This window comes from Ammospiza nelsoni, chromosome 4 (assembly GCF_027579445.1).
Source record: "Ammospiza nelsoni isolate bAmmNel1 chromosome 4, bAmmNel1.pri, whole genome shotgun sequence".
In the NCBI taxonomy this organism is placed as follows: Eukaryota; Metazoa; Chordata; class Aves; order Passeriformes; family Passerellidae; genus Ammospiza; species Ammospiza nelsoni.
The window spans coordinates 29,419,770-29,438,378 of record NC_080636.1 but is presented as its reverse complement, the minus strand read 5'-3'; the positions used below and the strand labels follow the sequence as shown (position 1 = coordinate 29,438,378).

Below are 18,609 nucleotides of genomic sequence, written 5' to 3'. Positions count from 1 at the left end.
AAACTACTGAACTAAAAATTAACTTCATCTGAGAATGTTGGACAATTTCTGTACCTAATCCTTCAGCTTCACAGTCCATATACGGAGGGTGAAGTGGAAAGACAATTTATATACTCTCCCTCAAAACTGACCAACTGACTTCAATGACACAAAATTAATATCTAAAAAACCAAAAACCTAATAAAAACATAGACAATTACAGATACTCAAAGTATCAGTTGTAAATGTCACATTCCAACACATCAGAAATCTAACACACTGCTACATTTACCAACCTCGCATATAGTTTAAATAAATGTATTTAAAAACAAGAAATAGTATTACCTCATATACAGCCTACATTTTTCAGTCTTACAAAATATTCTGCCACCCATTTAAATAGTGTTTAGAGTTCCCTGCTCAATAATCCCATTTATTGCTAAACACAGTAATTTCTAATGCATATTTTGGCTGAAGAAGGTTTTATTAGCACAGTTTCTGATTTAGTGAGGTAATTAAGTGCATGACTACCTTTCAGTGTCTTGGCCCTATTTCCCTATCATTAGTCATTTTTGGATTAACTTATTGCACCAGGGACTTGCAGAGAGAGATCTTGAACTTAGAAGACTACTAGAGGCACTCTAATACATATTCAGAGTGGAGTTACCAGAACACATCAAATTGGTGTGACAGACAGTATTCCACAATACCTATGACCTCATGGAAAAATGTGCTAGCACATAAGAACTGTCCAAAGCTGTGAAATCAGAGGGTAAGACATCTGCATGAGCACCTTGGGCATCTCTTAACTGAAGAAATCACCGAAGTGCCATTATTATTAAATGGTAATGAATCACTTAATGTCTTTGGAAAGATCATAGTTAACTGATAATAAAATAAACTGATTTCTTAAATAGAAAGTCTTCCTCAGCTGTGTACATTTTATTCATCTGCAATTTAAAAATCAAAACCTGGACTAATTGTAAAATGTGACACATGGATGAAATGCAGTTGAAAAGACGCTGTAACAACCACATGAGCGTGTTGATTGGTGAGCATCTACCCCATGCAAAGAACAACCCCACTTGGCATACTGCACATTGATTCCAACACTCACTTGAAAACAGGTAAGGAAGGTGAGCAAGGTCACCAAGGCATAAATTACCTGCACACAGAGCACTGCCGCTGTGGCTGGAGAGCCGTGAACATCACCACCACAGAGTAGTTCCGAGGTGGGGCCTTCACAAACCTTCGGAATTTATCTCCGTTCATGCGGATGACTGAACGCCTTGAGCTCCACTCCATCAGCTGCTCCACTTTCTCAGCCAAAAGATTCTGAAATTGAGGACAAGCATGAGGAATGTTTAAGCTTGAAATTTAAATGCTTTGTACCTATATTCTGCCTGTGCACTCTCCAAATTCTTCTGGACTCAAGATGGAAGTTATATATTGCTGTATGTAGCAGAGTTTAGCTAATAGCATAATTTAGTCTTTCATGTAGTCAATGAGACTTTAAGTATTTAAAAGAATAACTCAATGTGGTCTGAAACAGAAAGAATACATAAAATAAAATCAAACAGGTTGCTACCAAAGACAAAGGAGTAGAGTAAGGATCACTGCCTAACTAGAAGTTACCAGTACAGCAATCATTTAACTTCCATTAAAAAACCTGAAGTTTTAGAAAACACAGCCTTATGTTATATTTATTGTATTTAGTAAAAATCACAGCAGGATATTGTCTGTCACTTGAGTATAAAGATGAAAGATAAATGTACCTACAAAGAGAGAGAAATAGTTACTATGTTTAGAATTTCCTACAAATGTATCATACTGAATTTAAATTCATGCAAGTTTTGTATTTTGTTAGAGACAAGACTGCACCGTCATATAAACTCATCTAGGTACATTTCATTATGAGATCAATATTTTAAGCTGATCTCAAGACTGAGAAGCACAAAATATTTTGACTGAACTACCATTGTATAAGAAAAATCTGATGGTGTACTGTCTTTTGCTTGAAAGCATTCCACCCCACGAGTGATTTAAAAGCAAGCTATGAGACATACTAAAAGACAGCTCTCTTTATCTAACTATTCCTATGAAAATCTATTTAGGGTTTTGTTTATTTTATCAAGTAAATGTGATGCCACACATGCTCAGCAGAAAGTGTTTGGTTTCCTAAGTTACCTAGGTTCAGCAAGGTTGAACTGACCATGCTATAGTGGACTGCTGCATACAGCGTAGCAGGATTAATGCATCTATCTTGGTAAAGCCTTCAGCTCCATGCTCACTGGCCCTGTGGAAGCTGCTTTATCAAATAAAAACTAAAAATAAGAGTGGAGGACACTGGAATATTACAACTCAGAAGCTAAGTGCTGAGAGGAAGTGGGAAGGACAGAGAAGGGGGCAGAGAGACAGGAACAGAAGGTGAGGAACGCAGACCAAACAAAGAGGGAACTAACTTCAGAAAATTGAAGATGCTAGAACTCTGTTAAAATACACATCAATTAGTAGGGTTTACAAACTGGTCAGGCTCCACCGAGGAGGAGTAGAACAAACTAGCCTAAAAAACCTATAGAAGTAGGGACACACTCAGAAAAGAGAGCTTGATGACGTGTAGAAGCCAAACAGAAAGTTTGTGTAAGAACAACTTGTGCAAGAACAACTGAGCAATGAGACAAGGTGGCTATTCTGAGTTTTTTTAAAAAATTGAATAGAATAGAAAAATTAGGTCATCTAGTAACATTTTGACAAATCAGTAATGCTATGAATGAGAGTAGAGATAGATATATGAGGGGAAGGAAGGAATGAATTGAAAGGATAAAGAAAAATTATATTTTGCCTGTCAGAAATTCCACCTCCAAAATTATCAGAGCCCCTTAGGGGCTGTGCTCCCCTAGGCACTGGTCATCACAAGGCTTGAGTACAAAAGAAGCTTTGATGAGTGTGGATCATGAAGAGCTCTGAAATACCTGCATTTACTTGACCTTACAAAAAAAATCCTTTAGGTTTTTGCTCCTGTTCCTGTTTTGTACCAGAATTTAGCTAGTATTTGTAATCATGAATGTGAAGGAGAGATTACAACTCTGTTTATCATGAGAATATCAATGATTCAATTAAAACTATAATTTTTCTTCTTCTAAAAGACATATGTTTTTGGTGGTTTTGCCTCAAGAAGATATTATGTAAGTTCTTTTCTTTAAAAATAATGACAAAGCAAAGTACACAAAAATGAAGCTTACACATTTGCACGATTACCTTCAATTAGCAGTGTCAGGATTAAATCCTTGTTCATTTCAAAAGATTCACTTGTTTTGCATCAGGCACTCCAGACAGTAACGCACAATAAAATACGAGGAGCTAAAAAGCATGGGAACTAGAATATCCAAAAGCTTTAATTATTATAGCAAAAAGATAAACCAAAGAGAACTAATAAAAAGACATAACTTTTATATTAACAAAGGAACTATGCATAATATCCTACTTGGTACAGAAAAACAAATACTTTTCAGATTAGGCCGTATTCAAAGAAAAGAAACCCATGAAATAGCATTAAGGGTATGAAAGCAAAACCATGATCTTGACAGAAAGAAAAAAAAATCAGGAGAGGGAATAAATCCAGCTCTATTAGTGCTACATAATTTGCTTCTATAAAATACAGTTATATAGAAGAATCTTACTCAGAGAAGTCCCAATTGTAGTTTTACTTGGAAGCTAGTTGCCAGTAAAAATTAGTCCTGATTCCTTTAGATTCAGCCACGTGTAACATCACCTTTACATAGCTCTTGTGCACTATTCACTATAACATTCTCAACCACTTTTATCACTTCTTGTTGTTTGGTTCTTCTAGTAAAAAGCTAGTAACTGCGCTAATTTTATATGTGTACTACACTAGGTAAAATCAAGCTAGTATTTCAGGATTGTGGACATTAGGTACAATGTATATACTTCCGTCACTGCATTATGAAGAAATCTATTTTTTCAAATAGAAGTTATGAAATAGACTGCAGATAGTGTCTTGCCTCATAAAACATTCTGCTATAGGCTACACTTCTTTTAGTTAACTGACCGCACTTCAATATCCTACCAATATTTTGGACACTATCTCAGAAGACGTCTTTTGCAGAGTAATTAATAGAAGAGACCTTGGGACTGAGGTTTCTAGAATCCACAGTGCAGTCTTTCTGACCTGTAAGTCTTCAGAAAAATATGAAGGTCTGATATTGGTTTTGTCAATTCCAAAATATGTTCACAATATATGCTCCTGAGTAAGTTAGCAACCTTTTCCTCCTTTCATTTAATAATGAAATCAAAGAAATAAATCTGAGTAATAAAAGTTTGCATTTTAGCCATGTATTTGACTTTAAAGCTGAGTCTTAAGGAAATATGGCACATTTTAAAATTCCACTGGTCTAGATCAGCTCTGCATCAAAAAGGCACCCACCTAACAGACACTACACTCAGAAAATTGGCCAGTGTGTTAACAGGCAGGGGGCAGGCTAAAGTGTGTTTTATGTATACTGAAGCCAGCAGACCAGTCTTAAGGATTTCATAATTCAGAATCTAATTCGTATATTTTTGTAAGAAAATTATTTTTTTCAAGATAGAAGTATAGAAAACAGAAAAAACATACTGTTGAGTAAAAGCAGGACCTCTATGTCAGTCAAAAATTTTCTCCAGTGCAAAAGAAAAGCGTTAAAAAGTGAAGAAAAATTGACAAAAAAATGTGTAGAATGAAAAGGCAAAATTTTTATATTACCCTTAGAAAAATAATCCACTAATATCCTAGAAAGCACTGTTAGAAAAGACAATGGTCTATGCCAAATTGGTTTTGCTTTGAAGATACTGAAACCAAACATATTTTCTTTCACCCTTTATTGTCCAACTATACAATCCATACATACAATTGTCAACAAAGTGAATTCTCATTAGGATTCTAGACACTTAAAAATTTTATTAACTTGCCTCTTTCTACCCCCTGGGAAAAGTCTTCTGCCAGACAAAATCTGGAAGTAGGAGAGAGAGGTTAAATCTACCAAAGCACATGTTGTGATGACAGACACAACAACTGTTACTCAAATCCAGAAAACAAGGGACACTACCTCATTTTCACTCCGGATTTCTATTTTTCTGCTCCTTGACATAGTCTCTGCAAGTAAAGACTCTACATATATTTAAATCTATTAATTTACAGTATTCCTCTAAGGCACTTACCAGATTTATGTGGGATAACTGAAAGGGTTTTAGTTGAAACACTAAAGGGGGAAACACCCAAAAACAAACAAACAAAAAACCAAGAAACTCAAACCCTAATTATGACAAAGAAAATTCTTCCCGTAAGAAGAAAACTCTGGGTGTGATGTTGCAAATAGCTACAAAAGGATCAACAGATAACAGTCTTTAACAGTCTGTAAAAGCACTGAGAACATTCAATCAATGAATGAAGAAGAAGCCATGTATCATTTACTTATTTTCATTAGCTGATGCCACAATCAGAATGTAGGAACATGTATGACCTATGTGTGCAAACAAAATTAATGCTAATTTCTGTAAACAAACAGAACTACATCATTACTTGCTGCTCCTACACTATTTTGTTGCAAGTGAAAATATATAGCACATCAACATTTTTACAAAACTAAATAACTGTTAAAAATCTGAGAAGATCCAAAATCCAGGAATTTTCTTACACAACAAGTAAAGCTGTTATTTTTTTAGAAAACAGTATTATTTTGTAAAGCAATCACCTACAAAAACTGTCCTTGCTCTTGAAATAGTGACAGTCATTGGCATCTTTTCCTCAATCCTGTTAAGCAGATGATCACTCCCCACTGAAAAAAAAAGCTGCTTGGGAAAACAATTCTAAAAAATTCCTCTTTTATCCCTAAGGCTAGTAAATGATTTTTCCATTTGCAGTTTTCCCTATTATTGAGTAATGAAGGAAGCAAAAGGTAGATTTGATCTATTATAGATCTTGGTTTCCAGTGATGTGATAAAACAACCAAGCTACCTGTCAAAAAACTAAGTGTGACAAGTTATGAAACTAAAGATGCCAGCAGGCCAAGCTTCTGGCATCTGCACCTGAAGCAATTCCCTATTAGGGACTGCTTCCCAGTGATCCTTCACATCTCCTCTCTGCTTCGTAACCCAACAGAGCTTGACATCTACAAGCCTTCCCTTTCATTCTCTGTGACCAGCAGATTAGCTGCTGAAAACACAGCTTTACTTACTCATTCTCCCAAGACACAGTGCCTAGAAGACAAAGCATAAACAACAAGAATCACCTTGCATACACACGTACTGCCTCACTTGATTTTTAATCTTTCTTGGCCAGATGTTCTAAATTTATTTTGGTCCAAATAAAACAGTTGTGGGCAGGAGGTACCAAACAAAAAAAACAAAATACCAAACATATTTTCCTAAGTGCTGCTTGCTCAGTCTGTCCAGTGGATGGCCCTGATATTTTCAAGATTTCTTCTTTAGACTTCTTTTCATTTACTTTGCCTTCTGTTAGAATAATGTGACACAGGTAACCTAAGGCATAAGGGTTATTGGAAAAAAGCAAAGAATTAAGTCCAATGATATTACTCAATGATTCAGTGTTCAAATTAGACTCCTTCCCTTTGAAAAACACCAGCTCTAACACTTTACATCTTTCAGGTTCCAGAAGAAGTTTCAGGTTTTTCTGATGTAAGAGGGTCCTGAATACTCAATATGCTTTAGAAAGACTGGGTCAAAAGCAGTAACATGAGATTCCTATACCAGGAAAAGTATAAGTTAGCTAGAGACTCAATCTACTAATAAGGCTGAAGCATTGTTTATTACTGAGCCACTCCCCTTTCCTGATAAATTCCAATTCACTCCAGCACCTCAAATTTCACTTTTTGTAAGGAAAAAAATAAAGAAAGGAGTTTCTAATTAATGATTTGATATTACATTTGCTACTGGAGGTGAGCTAACTACAGATTTTGTTAACTATTTCTGAAATGATGTTGCAAATTAAAAAAAAAATAAGATGGCTTGACTTCCATGTTTCCTTTATGTGTATTTTACCAAAACAAGCTAAGGCAGATTGAAAAACCACCCTTGATGAAAATTCTGCTTTGTTCACTCAGGTGCATCAAATCCCCAAGAAATTCTAGCTCTGTACACAATTATTTCAGGACAACACTCATTGTGGAAAAAAAAACCCAATTAAACAAACAAAAAGCAAACCACAAAACAAGGTTGTACTGATATTGCATGTAAACTATCTCATAAATCTATCTAATGCATGTAGCTTAAATTCCAATTTACTTTAACAGTCTCCATTTTAGTCTTTAATTACACTAAGAATAATAGTACAGAGAAACTAATTGCACTAATAAACACATTTCACCAGTTTGCTGTAAGAACAGTTAACTTCTCTAAAAATGTGTCTGATAAACATTCACAGATATGCAATTACTGACCCCATTAAATTGGTGGCAGAAAGATGATGGATTCAACATTCAAAGTGTTCTTACAGGCATTCATTCCTCTGCTGTCCCTTGGTCAGCTGATGTCTGCATAAAAATGTATTATGCTACCAACATATCAGTATCCTTGAGCATATTTAAACATTCTTATCATTTGTAAAACTCAACACACAATAATGGCATATATTTAGATAATTTCATATAATATTTCCTACACACTAAAAAGGGAGAAGATAGAAGGCTACTTTCCTATATAGGTCTTCTAAACAAAATCTCAAATAGCTCATGGACTTGAAATGTAATTTCATTGAGTTGTCTGCATCTTCACTCTTCTCTCTAATATCTTCTAAGCTAATCTAAAACCCAGGGAAAAAGATTTAAATATATTTCACTTTTGTCAAAATTTATTCTCTTTGTATTAACAAAAGCACCACCAGTAGCTTTATCAAAAATACTTAGTCTCAATTCTGAACTTGTCTTTAAACAGGAACAGAAACCACGGGTCATGTCAAAGCTACAAACTGTGATTCCTTGATTCACAACCATAGGCCTAATGGAGAACTCCTGGATAAAGTATCTGAATATTCCAGTGAGCAACACATTATTCTGCAGCCATACACTCATAAACTAATTCTTCTATTGAGAATAACTATCAGTACAGCAAATATTTTCTTCTCTAATTTCTCTTCTGCAAGAAAAGAGAAGCATGAATTAATGCAAATATTACTAACCACTAAGATATACAGAAATCTGTTTGGATACTTTTTTTCCTTCTCAGATTATTTATTTATTTACAAAAAGCCATTGCCTGAACATAATTGAGAAGCCATGTAAGCTGGCACAGTATGACTGACTTAATATTATGCTCCATTGACTCAAAGTCATTTAGCTGTGACTGAGAATTTGCTTTTTGGAATGAGATGCTGATTTTCATCTTTATGTAAAATGCCTACATTGTGGCATAATACCTAAAAAATGTCCTTTTAAGGATGAATAGATAAATGAACAGAGAATCAAAACTACTGTGGTTTTTGGTTTCTTTTTTTTTTATTATTATTTTAGCCCATATGTTGTTCTATTAGCAGATTCAGAAAAATCTGGTATTACATGAAGCTTTCATTTTCTGAACATTATAAAAGTATTAACATTAATATTTTTACACTGTGTAAGATGCAACACTGAAAATAACCTGTGTAATGGTTTACATGGATGTATTTCGTCCAGCTGATTTTACAAAGACCAGCAATTTCCACTGAGTACAATCAAAAATTGACAATTGATTTCAAAATACAAGAAATTTACCCTGTTTTCTATTTAATACTTTTCAAAATTTTCACAATTTGTCACAAACTTTAAAGTAACTTACATTCATTTAAAGATAAAGTTCATCTGATTTAAATAAAGCCTATAAAATCAACAATATGAATTACAGAGTAAGACCCTAGTACTGTAAACAAGACACAGCTTATTTCAGGAAAGATAATACCTACTGTATTGCATTAAATAAACAAAAGTTAAACTATTTACGTTTTATAGAAATAAGCCTAGGTAAGATGACTTATACAACTACAGGCTTTTCACTTATAATTTTATTTTACTTTTTTTTTCTTTAGAAGCATGGAAGTAATTCATTACATAATGAGAAATATCAAAAGGTTGAATTATGAATTAGAGGAAAGATTCTACAACAAAAGCACCAGCTAAACCTCAAAGTACATTTTGCTTAGGTCACCTTTATACTGGAAGGATATTAGTCTCAGGAGAGCATAATATAGGACATCCAGGATGATTCCAAGAGTGCTTGTTATACACAAAAGCTAAAAAAGCTCCATTTACTCTCAGTGGAAAACAATTCAGGGTGACCTAGCAAAAATATTGCAGAAGTTCTTAAAGATGGGAAGAAATTTTTAGCTAAATATTAAAATTATGCACAAAAAGTTAAAACTAACTCTGCACATATATTTCAATTCATTAAGATCAAACCCCTAATTCTAAATTGCTATTTTTTTTCAATATTCAGAACCTTCAGATTCCTGGGAATTGGATTCAGCCATACCTTTAAGAGTGCTAAATTTATTATTTTTATGCAGATACTTCAAGTTAACTCTATGCACAATTATTATTTCACAAATCACAACTCTTTCTAAATCCAGGAAGACATCTCAAAGCTGCAGATTATCAAGATGTTTAATACCAACTTATTTGGCCTGCCATTTTCAAATATTTCTGATTTTTAGGTAAAATTAAACTTAACTAAGTCAGCATTTTAAACCAGTTTCTATTTAGATTGCCATTCTGAGTTTCTGGACCCCAAGGAGTTTTTTTTGTTAAGTTCAGCTTTCTGCAAGAGTCATCTCAGAGCATTCAATTAGCAGAGTAGAATTATGAGTTAACTACTGAAAGCCATTCAGGAAACTAAAATATTCTTTGTGTACCTCTCCCTTCCTACAGAGAATATTGACTGCTCAACACATTATTAACATTGTATTTATATTTAAAAATAAGTAACTCTTTCCTTCACTTCTTCAGGGTTTGCTGAAATCAGCAGGCAGCCTTATTTAACCTAGATCATTTGAAAAAATTGTATTTCTCTACTAAAAGCAAAGGTCTGACACTACAGCTATTTCTCCTCTGTTTTCTTCATTCTAAAACTAGAGTCCAGAGTCTCTGAAAATGTGAAAATGAGATCTTTTTTTTACTCTCGAGTATTGTATATGAAGTTGAATGTTCTACATACAGTGCTATATAACTAGCTGTTCCCTCTCAATTTTATCACAAAATATCTTTGCCAGCTGAATCTCTTACACTATTAAAAAAGGAAGTGTTACAGAGTAAGCCATAAGAACCTGATAAGGCAGTTTCAGGTTACTCATATACTAGTTTTGCATACACCACAGCATGTAGCTCTAGTACGCCATGTATCCCAAATTGCATGCTGCCCTGGGAAAAATTCAAATAACTTATGTAGTATATTCCTTAGGAAAAACAAACAAACAAACCCAAAACCAAATAAAAAACAGGAAAAAAAAAGTCCAAATAAAACCCCAAAACAAGTAACAACAAAATCCAAACAAAAGAAGCAGCCACCCCTAACCTCTGCACAACTCTTGACAATGCTCAGTCATCTTCACAGTACAGAAGTGTTCACTGATGTTCGGGTGGAACCTTTAGTGTTTCATTTTGTGCCCACTGCCTCCAGGCCTGTCACTGGGCACCAACAATTGTGCCAGTCATCATAACCCTTCAGGTATTTATTTGCATGGATATAATTCCTCCTGAGCCTTTGCTTTTCTAGGATTAACATTCCCAACTCTCTCAGCCCTTCCTCAGATCATTTTTAACTCCAGAACATTAGGTAGAAAGCATGATATTTAAACGATGTGCATGAAATGACATCACTTTACTGAAGAGTGGTTCCATCCTAATTTTTGTTTTTTTCATTAATGTAAAGCAAGTTCTTCTTTACAGAGCAGGTAGCATCTAAAGAAAAGGTGACTTGGACAGACATCAACAAAACTGTTCCTTTGTTCAAAGTGAATTCCCTGTTTCACAATAAAGTAACTCACAAACTGAATTGCTGTTGAAATACTGCCAATCACATTTCTATCCCTTACTGCCTATTTCCCACATATTTATGGAATGACAAGATTTTAGGTTGAAGGCTGATAAAGTAATGATGATAGTAACTTCAAAAAGAGGTAGTTCACCTCAGAAATTTGAGGTTGCTTTGATTTTGGTGGAATGCTACCAATAAATCACAGTTTGGAAGTGGTCAAAAAGCCAGAAGACCAACAAAAGTTCAGGGTATTACTAGATTTTCTCCCCAAAGTTAAAAAATTAAATTGAACCTGGATCATTTTTGCTCTCTGTAAACAGGCATGCTAGAGACACATTTTACAAAGTCATTGATAACTCAGCTCTCCTCTCTGTGGAACCACATAGAGACTAATCCCTCAAAGCCCTTAAGCATTGTGCTACACTGAAGAATTACCCAGAAAACCAAACCATGGCTAATGCTAAAAAAAAAAAATAAAAATAAATCTTTCTTCCTCTTTTTCCTCTTCTTTACTTTTCTATGTTATTCCAAACACCAGGTTAAAATACAGATGTTGTATTTCCAGTCCCTGGAAGTACAGAATAGATGACTGAACAGCTACAACGAATAGAAGTTTTATTAAAAAAATCTTATAAAAAATCTTATGAAAGGCTAGCTAGGGAAAGCATCAAGAACTTAAAGTACATTAGATTATAAAGAAGGCTGGGAAGGGGCAGCAGCAGCTACTGTTAAAAGAAAGAAGTTTAGGACAAATCAATTCAACATTTGAAATGTAAAACGCAGAGTAAATACAGAATAAAACAGAGAAGATTTGGTTCTGTGAGTAAAAACATACCAGAATGAAGGGGCAGAAATTAAATTGTTTCAAAGCACATAAGCACTGGTTGGTAATCAGAGATATAACTGCTTGAACATGAAAACAACGAGAACTCAAACAAGCATACTGAAATAATTTTGACAGAATTCCCTTAAGAATAATGCTTGCATTTTTTAAAAAAATTGCTCCAACAAGGAATACAAGAGTACTTCAACTTTCTTTGTTATTATATAACATACATTTTAAAAGAGGGTATATAACACAAAAGAATTTGGAGAAAGCTAAGTGACCTTTAACAAAATCAACAAATCAGCAGTTCTCCATACAAGCAAAGAACAACCGGTTAACTTCATACAGAGAATACATAAAGCATCTAGTTGAAAAATATTCTGGGAATGAATACTCTGGCTTCTTCATCTTCCAAAACATAAAAAAAAAAAAAAAAACCACAATCAAACAAAACCAAAAACACCAATCAAAAAACCAAACCAAAACAAACACAAAACCCAGCAACAACAAAAGTGCCGAAACCCCAAAATCAACACACAGGCAGACATCGTGAATTTGTCTTTTTGGTATTACTGAGAGAATTGTCAAGTACCTGTTTCTTATTGGCACCTTAACAGAAAAGGTTATCTTGCTGATTAGTGCACTGGGAAGCTAAAAAAACAGAATTAAATTTCTCATGTGCCTCTTCACAACAAGTGAATTAAGAGAGTAATGTCAGAGGAAAGATGTGGTGGTAAGTAATTAACACTTTCTGTCTTGTGACAAAGGCAATTAAGTACTTTCTGAAATAAGATATCTAACTATGCACAAACTAGTCTGTGTAAAATTAAAGAACTTTAAAAATTGTAATCAAAAATTGCAGACAAAATAATTAATCTTTAGAGTGGAAAAAGTTGCTACTGCCAAAGGCACTGGAACATCTTGTGACTACCTACCACAGATGCAAGTTTTACTTCCTCCTTAAAATTTCACATGTTCTTTATGTTTTACCCATTAACCAAGTATCCATAGGATAAAACCTCCTATGGTAGAAAAGAAATAAATATTATGCAAAATATTATCACTATTCTCACTAAAAAAAAAAAAAAATTGTAACTCCAAACTTGGCTAATCTGAGACCTATCAGGGTTAAATACAATTACAGATTTAAAACAAAGCAAAACAAACAATAACAACAAAAAACCCACCACCCAAACAAAAAAGCAAAAAAAAACCTCTTAGATTATTCTTTTGCAAAAGAGGAATGTAATTTCAAGACCTAAACCTGTCAAGAAATAATAAGCTTCAATTCTGTAAAAGACCAAGGAGAGATCTATGATTATTCTGCATCTAAAATTTAGGTAAACAAAACCACTTTTAAAGAGCAGAGTGCTTAAGGACAGAGAAAAAAATAGAGAGAAAAAATCATTTGGTGGTTTGTTTTTTGTGGGTGATTTTAAGGAGTAGGTTGATATAGAATAATGAAAAATATAAAGGAGAAAGGAATCATGATTATAAAATCTAACATTCTACAGACCTATCCTAGAGCTTTGCTTTGAAAACAGTTAGAATAATAAATCTGAGAAGCACTTTCCCTATTTTTTTTCCCAGCTGAAAAAGAGACACTTTTCCTAATTTTACCGAGAATCACTTTTCCTGATTACCTTAATGCACACAGATATATTCTCTTTACATGCCAACACCATCATCATAGGAATATAACGAAGGCAGTACCAGCTCAGGCCACAAGTCAGCCTAGTTCATGTGCAACAGTGGACTCCCACAGAACCAGGTACCATTGGAGCTGCTAACCAAACAGATATACTAGTATATATCTTCCCAACATTCATAATTTGCATCTCAAGGATATGCTGAGGTAGAAAATACCATCTTTGTATTTAAAATAATTCAACCAAGAATTAACACTGAAAAATTACTTAAGTCAAAGGCTACATAATCTTTAAAAGCTAAGCAATTCATAAGTGAATAAATTTGCACACATTCTTGTCCTGTCTTGGAAGCTAGCTGAAAAAGATTTAACATAGCTAATTTAACATATTATCCAATTTTTAAATATTTTAATTTTGGTATCTGCAGTCTTTAAGGTCAATATTAGGCACTAGTTAAGCACACCACCTTCCAGCTCCCCTCTCTCAATTCCCATTCAACCGAGATTTTCAAGTCGGTTTGGCAAATAAAAAATGGATCTCAGAAATGCTTACCTATAGCCTGGGGAATGAACAGAAATGGTTTCCCTACAAAAAGTTTTCCCTATTGAGTGTGTCCATACTCCACTTACTCCTATGGAAAGAGACATGCCACTCTCTAAGACAGCCACTTCTCTAGTTCCTTTACAAATTCTGCTGTAGCCATAATAAAGAACTAACAAAGTTTGCCAGTTAGAAGACAGGACACATTGCCACTACTATTTTTTACAGTAGCACAATGGTCTAAGTTAAAGCAGGTGCTATTGGAAGGAAAACTCAGGAAAACTGAAACAGTAACTGACCCAAAAGCACAGAATGGTTCTGATCTGTTCACTTCTCAATTTAACAAGACAAAATCATTAACAGAGATAACCTAAGAGACATGTTAACTAGTGGAAGATCAAGTGAGAAAAATCTTCGATAAGCTTACACCCCTCCTGCTCCCTGAAGTAGACTAAGAGGGAGGATCTTCTGACAGATAAAGAATAATTGCTATAGAAAGGAAGATTAAATAGTCCTGAAACCAATTGTAAGTGATAAGTAAGTAAAAGCACATCAATAGCTTAGCAACAGAATTGGTGAATATTCATGGAACATGGAAGAACAAACATTAAATCACCTCATTACAAGGAAAAATGCCAATCAGGAATATTGACATTGGTTGCACCACTTTAAATATAATCAGTCTGGGAGACTTTTATCACAGAAACTTCTTGCAGACTTAAAAACATGACAGAGAAAAAGCAAATAGTACTTATCAATTTATTCCAGTTTTCATCTGGCACAATTTACACTCCATGTTGTTCAAGGGAGTCAGGGTTTCACAGTTCAAGAGCTGGACATTAAAAAAATACATTTTCTACAGAACTGTACTATTCATTCTGTCAAAATTTCCTTTTCTGTGCATTATATATGTGCATGTGCCTAACTAAAATTCTCAATGTACAGAATTAGTTTGCCCCCTCTATATTTAGAAGAAAACAGGTATGAAAAACTCTTATTCTGACAAGCCTAAAGATGAGTAAAGTCATAGGAATTACATTCAAGTTCAAGAAATCCACTGCAGACATTTCAACTCCTCCCTGAATATTCAGTGAAATAATACATCAGTGACCACAGGGAGGAGAAAGCATCACCAGAAATTAGATGCAAGTACTGCCCTAATCCCTACAGACACAAAGACTGAGAATACACTTTATCTCCATTTGACAGAAACCTATCCTTTTACAAGAACATAACATATTTGCTATAAAGTTTTAGGTCTGAATCACATTTAAAAATAAGTATGAGGCATTACTTTCCAATTTGCTGCTACACAAGTCCTTATCTCCCACTCCAAGAATGTAGCTAAACTGAATAGAATTTACTCTGCAAAACAATGTATATAGGACACAATAAATAAAATACAAAAAAAAAATTAAAAATAACGCAGTTAAATATTCTGCATTATGTATACACATGGACTTACACATGCAGGACTGAAACTGGATGATATTAACCGAGAACACAAATGGGTTGCTTTATACACACACTCCAACTTGACTGAAATAATCTGACTGCCTAAGTAACTTACTATTAGTTTGGCTCGCTGACTTTGGCCAAATACCCAATAATTTATTTCTGAGGCACACAGAAGAGACCATATTTTCCTGAAAAAGTACTTCTTTGTCAAAAACTATGTAAATGAGTGGTTCAAAAGACAAATAAGAGTGCAGAAAGGCAAGTATTTAAAGATTTCATAACATAGAACAGACATGGCTTGTGAGCCAGATGGCTTTTTACCAACTGCTTGTAAAAGGGGCTGGGAGAAATAATCTGTAGCATGACTAAGTCAATTTGCAGATACACAGTTCTGTCTTCAGGATAAGTAACCAGAATTTGTAACACTGAAGTAAAGCTTCGTATTTATACAAAATCAAATACTCTGTTTGAGGCACATTAACAGTTCCCATTTAGAAGAGAGTTAACCAATGAGAAAAAAATTAACTCTCCTGGTACTTCTAATAGGCATTTAAACAGACCATCAAGGAGAAGTAGCAATATGCAAAAATAAAGCCATTTTCAGACAACTGAAACTCAAAATTTGAATGAATACAAGAAGTTTCAGGAAAGGGTATATTTTAAAAACATTAATGCAAAAAGGCAATGTTTTCAGAGAGGTTGCAGGTTTTAAAGGAAAATTATCCTAGAGAGAATTCAGTTCCTCAATAAACTGTACAAATCCCTTAGAGCAAGCTCCACTATCTGCTGATCATTCCTCACAGTCCATACTACAGTTCCTTTTTAATTTTATACCTTTTTCAACACCCACTGCCAGGAAAATATCCACTTTTCCCATGGATATTAATGTGAACAAAGAGAGGTAAGTACCATTGACTTACTGATGGCAGACTGGGCCACCACAACTGTGGGGGCAGAGGAGTAGAATACAGAATGGAAACGAAATTGAATTTCTTCTTGCAGGAAGATTTCCAGGAGATATTCTAAAAGGAGCACAGGATCAACAAGGATACGGGGAGGAAAGCAGACCTGGAAAATGGTCAAGGGGTACAAGGACAAAGGATGCAAGCTTCTGCCACATGTACAGCATATGGCTGAACAGTATCCTCTAGTATGTGCTACGAAGCTGAAAGAAGCAGGAAGTTTACATTTAAAGTGTTAAATAAAAACCTGCAACAGAATCCGTGACAACTGTACTGAACTCACAATTGAGTGAGTTCAGTGCAACCTTTAAACTGCAGAACAATATATTTCCTTGATATTACTGACACAGAATTTATAAGCCAAAATACATTGTTCAGCATTCAAGTATAATATTATAGTTCCACTTGCATTGAAGCAGATGTGTAAAGGAATTGTTCTTTGGTATTGTCATTATTTATGTAATCAGAGCACTAAGAAATCCTAATCAAGGAGCAGAATTTAATTGTGTGTTACTGGAGAAGTACATTAGAGACAGTTGTTGTCCCTAAGAGTTTGAAAGCTGCAAGTCAAAGAAGACAAAACATGTCATTTGTTTGTTTATATATTCCTACAAACAGAATATAAGAGAACCAGTGAAGACCATGGATTAACATGGTTCACAGTTGCTTCGCCACATTTTTTGTCTAAACACAGACAAGATTTTAGAAACTTGAGAGCAAAATGGATTCAAAGAGTAATTTAAAAAAACACAGTATTTGCAGTGCTTTGTGATGAGCTGTTTCAATAGGAAAATATTATTAAAATGAATCCAGACATACCTGTCTTTAAGATTTAAATGAATGGACAACAAAGAAGATTCAGGATAATGAAAAGCAAGAAGTTGATACAAAGATTGGTTACACACAGAAAGGATAAAGTAAAATATCTTTGGTAACTTTTGTTTATTATTCATAGTTGCAGAAGGAAATGATGTGTAATCTGTCAGATATACTGATGGACTAGGGCTAGAAAACAAACAAAAGACAGATGTGGTAAGTAAAACACTGTCATTTCTGCAAGTTGTCAAAGCAGCCATTGCCTTAATATTCATTAACTGTAGAGAATCTTTATTTTATCCCCGAAGCCCTAATTATTGTGAACCCACACTGTCATCTACATTTTTTTGCAAGACTGCATCCTCTCCCTTTTCAGAAAACTTAATTAAATCTTTAATAAGCCAGTATAAATGTAAAGGATGTGGAAAACATAATATCACCTTATGCATATTTATTAAACTTCTGCAAACCTTAAAGCATTTCTCCCCAAATTAATGGTATGGAAAAAATTGATTTTAGTTTACCTACCAATTTCTCTTCTTGCAATAGTTCCATCTGTTAGTTCTCATGGCAGGGACCTTGGTACTAAAGAGCATCTGAATATAGTTTGCAGAAGCTGGTATCAAGCCCACAGCTGATCACTTCCTCAGGTAATTGATTAAAATAATCCTGTTTTAATCATTGTGTGAAATTAAGCATGAAATCTACCCACCCTCAGCAAGTGGACAGCCTTATTTTCATATGCTTGCACAAACTGTAGCATAAAATGCAGCTTAAGATCATCAAGGAAGTTACCAATGACATTCTAGTGGTGTTACCATGATATAAATATGAATTATGGCGTTGAAACTGGTGATAGTATAAGTGCAATTCCTAAAAATACTTATTCTAGTACAGTTACTTCAGGCAACTCATTAGACCTCTTTGACAAGCAAAGATCCTAAGATAGATTTGACAGATCACTGAACTGCATGCATGCATGCAAATAATCTTCTCCTAAGAACAAACACTACTCTCAAATAATATTAGCATATTTAAGCCATCTAGGGGGCAAAGGAGGACAAAACAATGTTCAAATGTTCCAAAGAACTGAAAAAGTGCACTAGTTTTGGAGAAATTACATGAGCTCTAAAAAAAAAATTAATCTTAATTCCAACTTTGAAGCTTGTGATGAAAACCCTATAAATTAATTGATTGATTAGACATCTGCACACTGTTGATTTCCTCTGGTTGTGGAAAATTTAACAGCTATGAAAGCATGACTTGCATTATTCATCTGATCTAAGTTTGAGATCTACAAATGGCATTTATAATGTCAGCACCAAATTTCAGTGCTGAGCATTCCGATAAAACATTTGGCTAATAT

General features: G+C 34.3%; 1 protein-coding gene across 1 annotated transcript in view; it reads right to left on the bottom strand.

Moving 5' to 3' along the window:
* TUSC3 (tumor suppressor candidate 3) overlaps window positions 1-18,609 on the bottom strand; it is a 105,159-nt gene that overhangs the window by 68,300 nt on the left and 18,250 nt on the right. Inside the window, exon 2 of the mRNA XM_059470462.1 lies at window positions 1,145-1,314. Coding sequence (XP_059326445.1) covers window positions 1,145-1,314 — 170 coding nt within the window. The remainder of the gene's footprint in view (window positions 1-1,144; window positions 1,315-18,609) is intronic.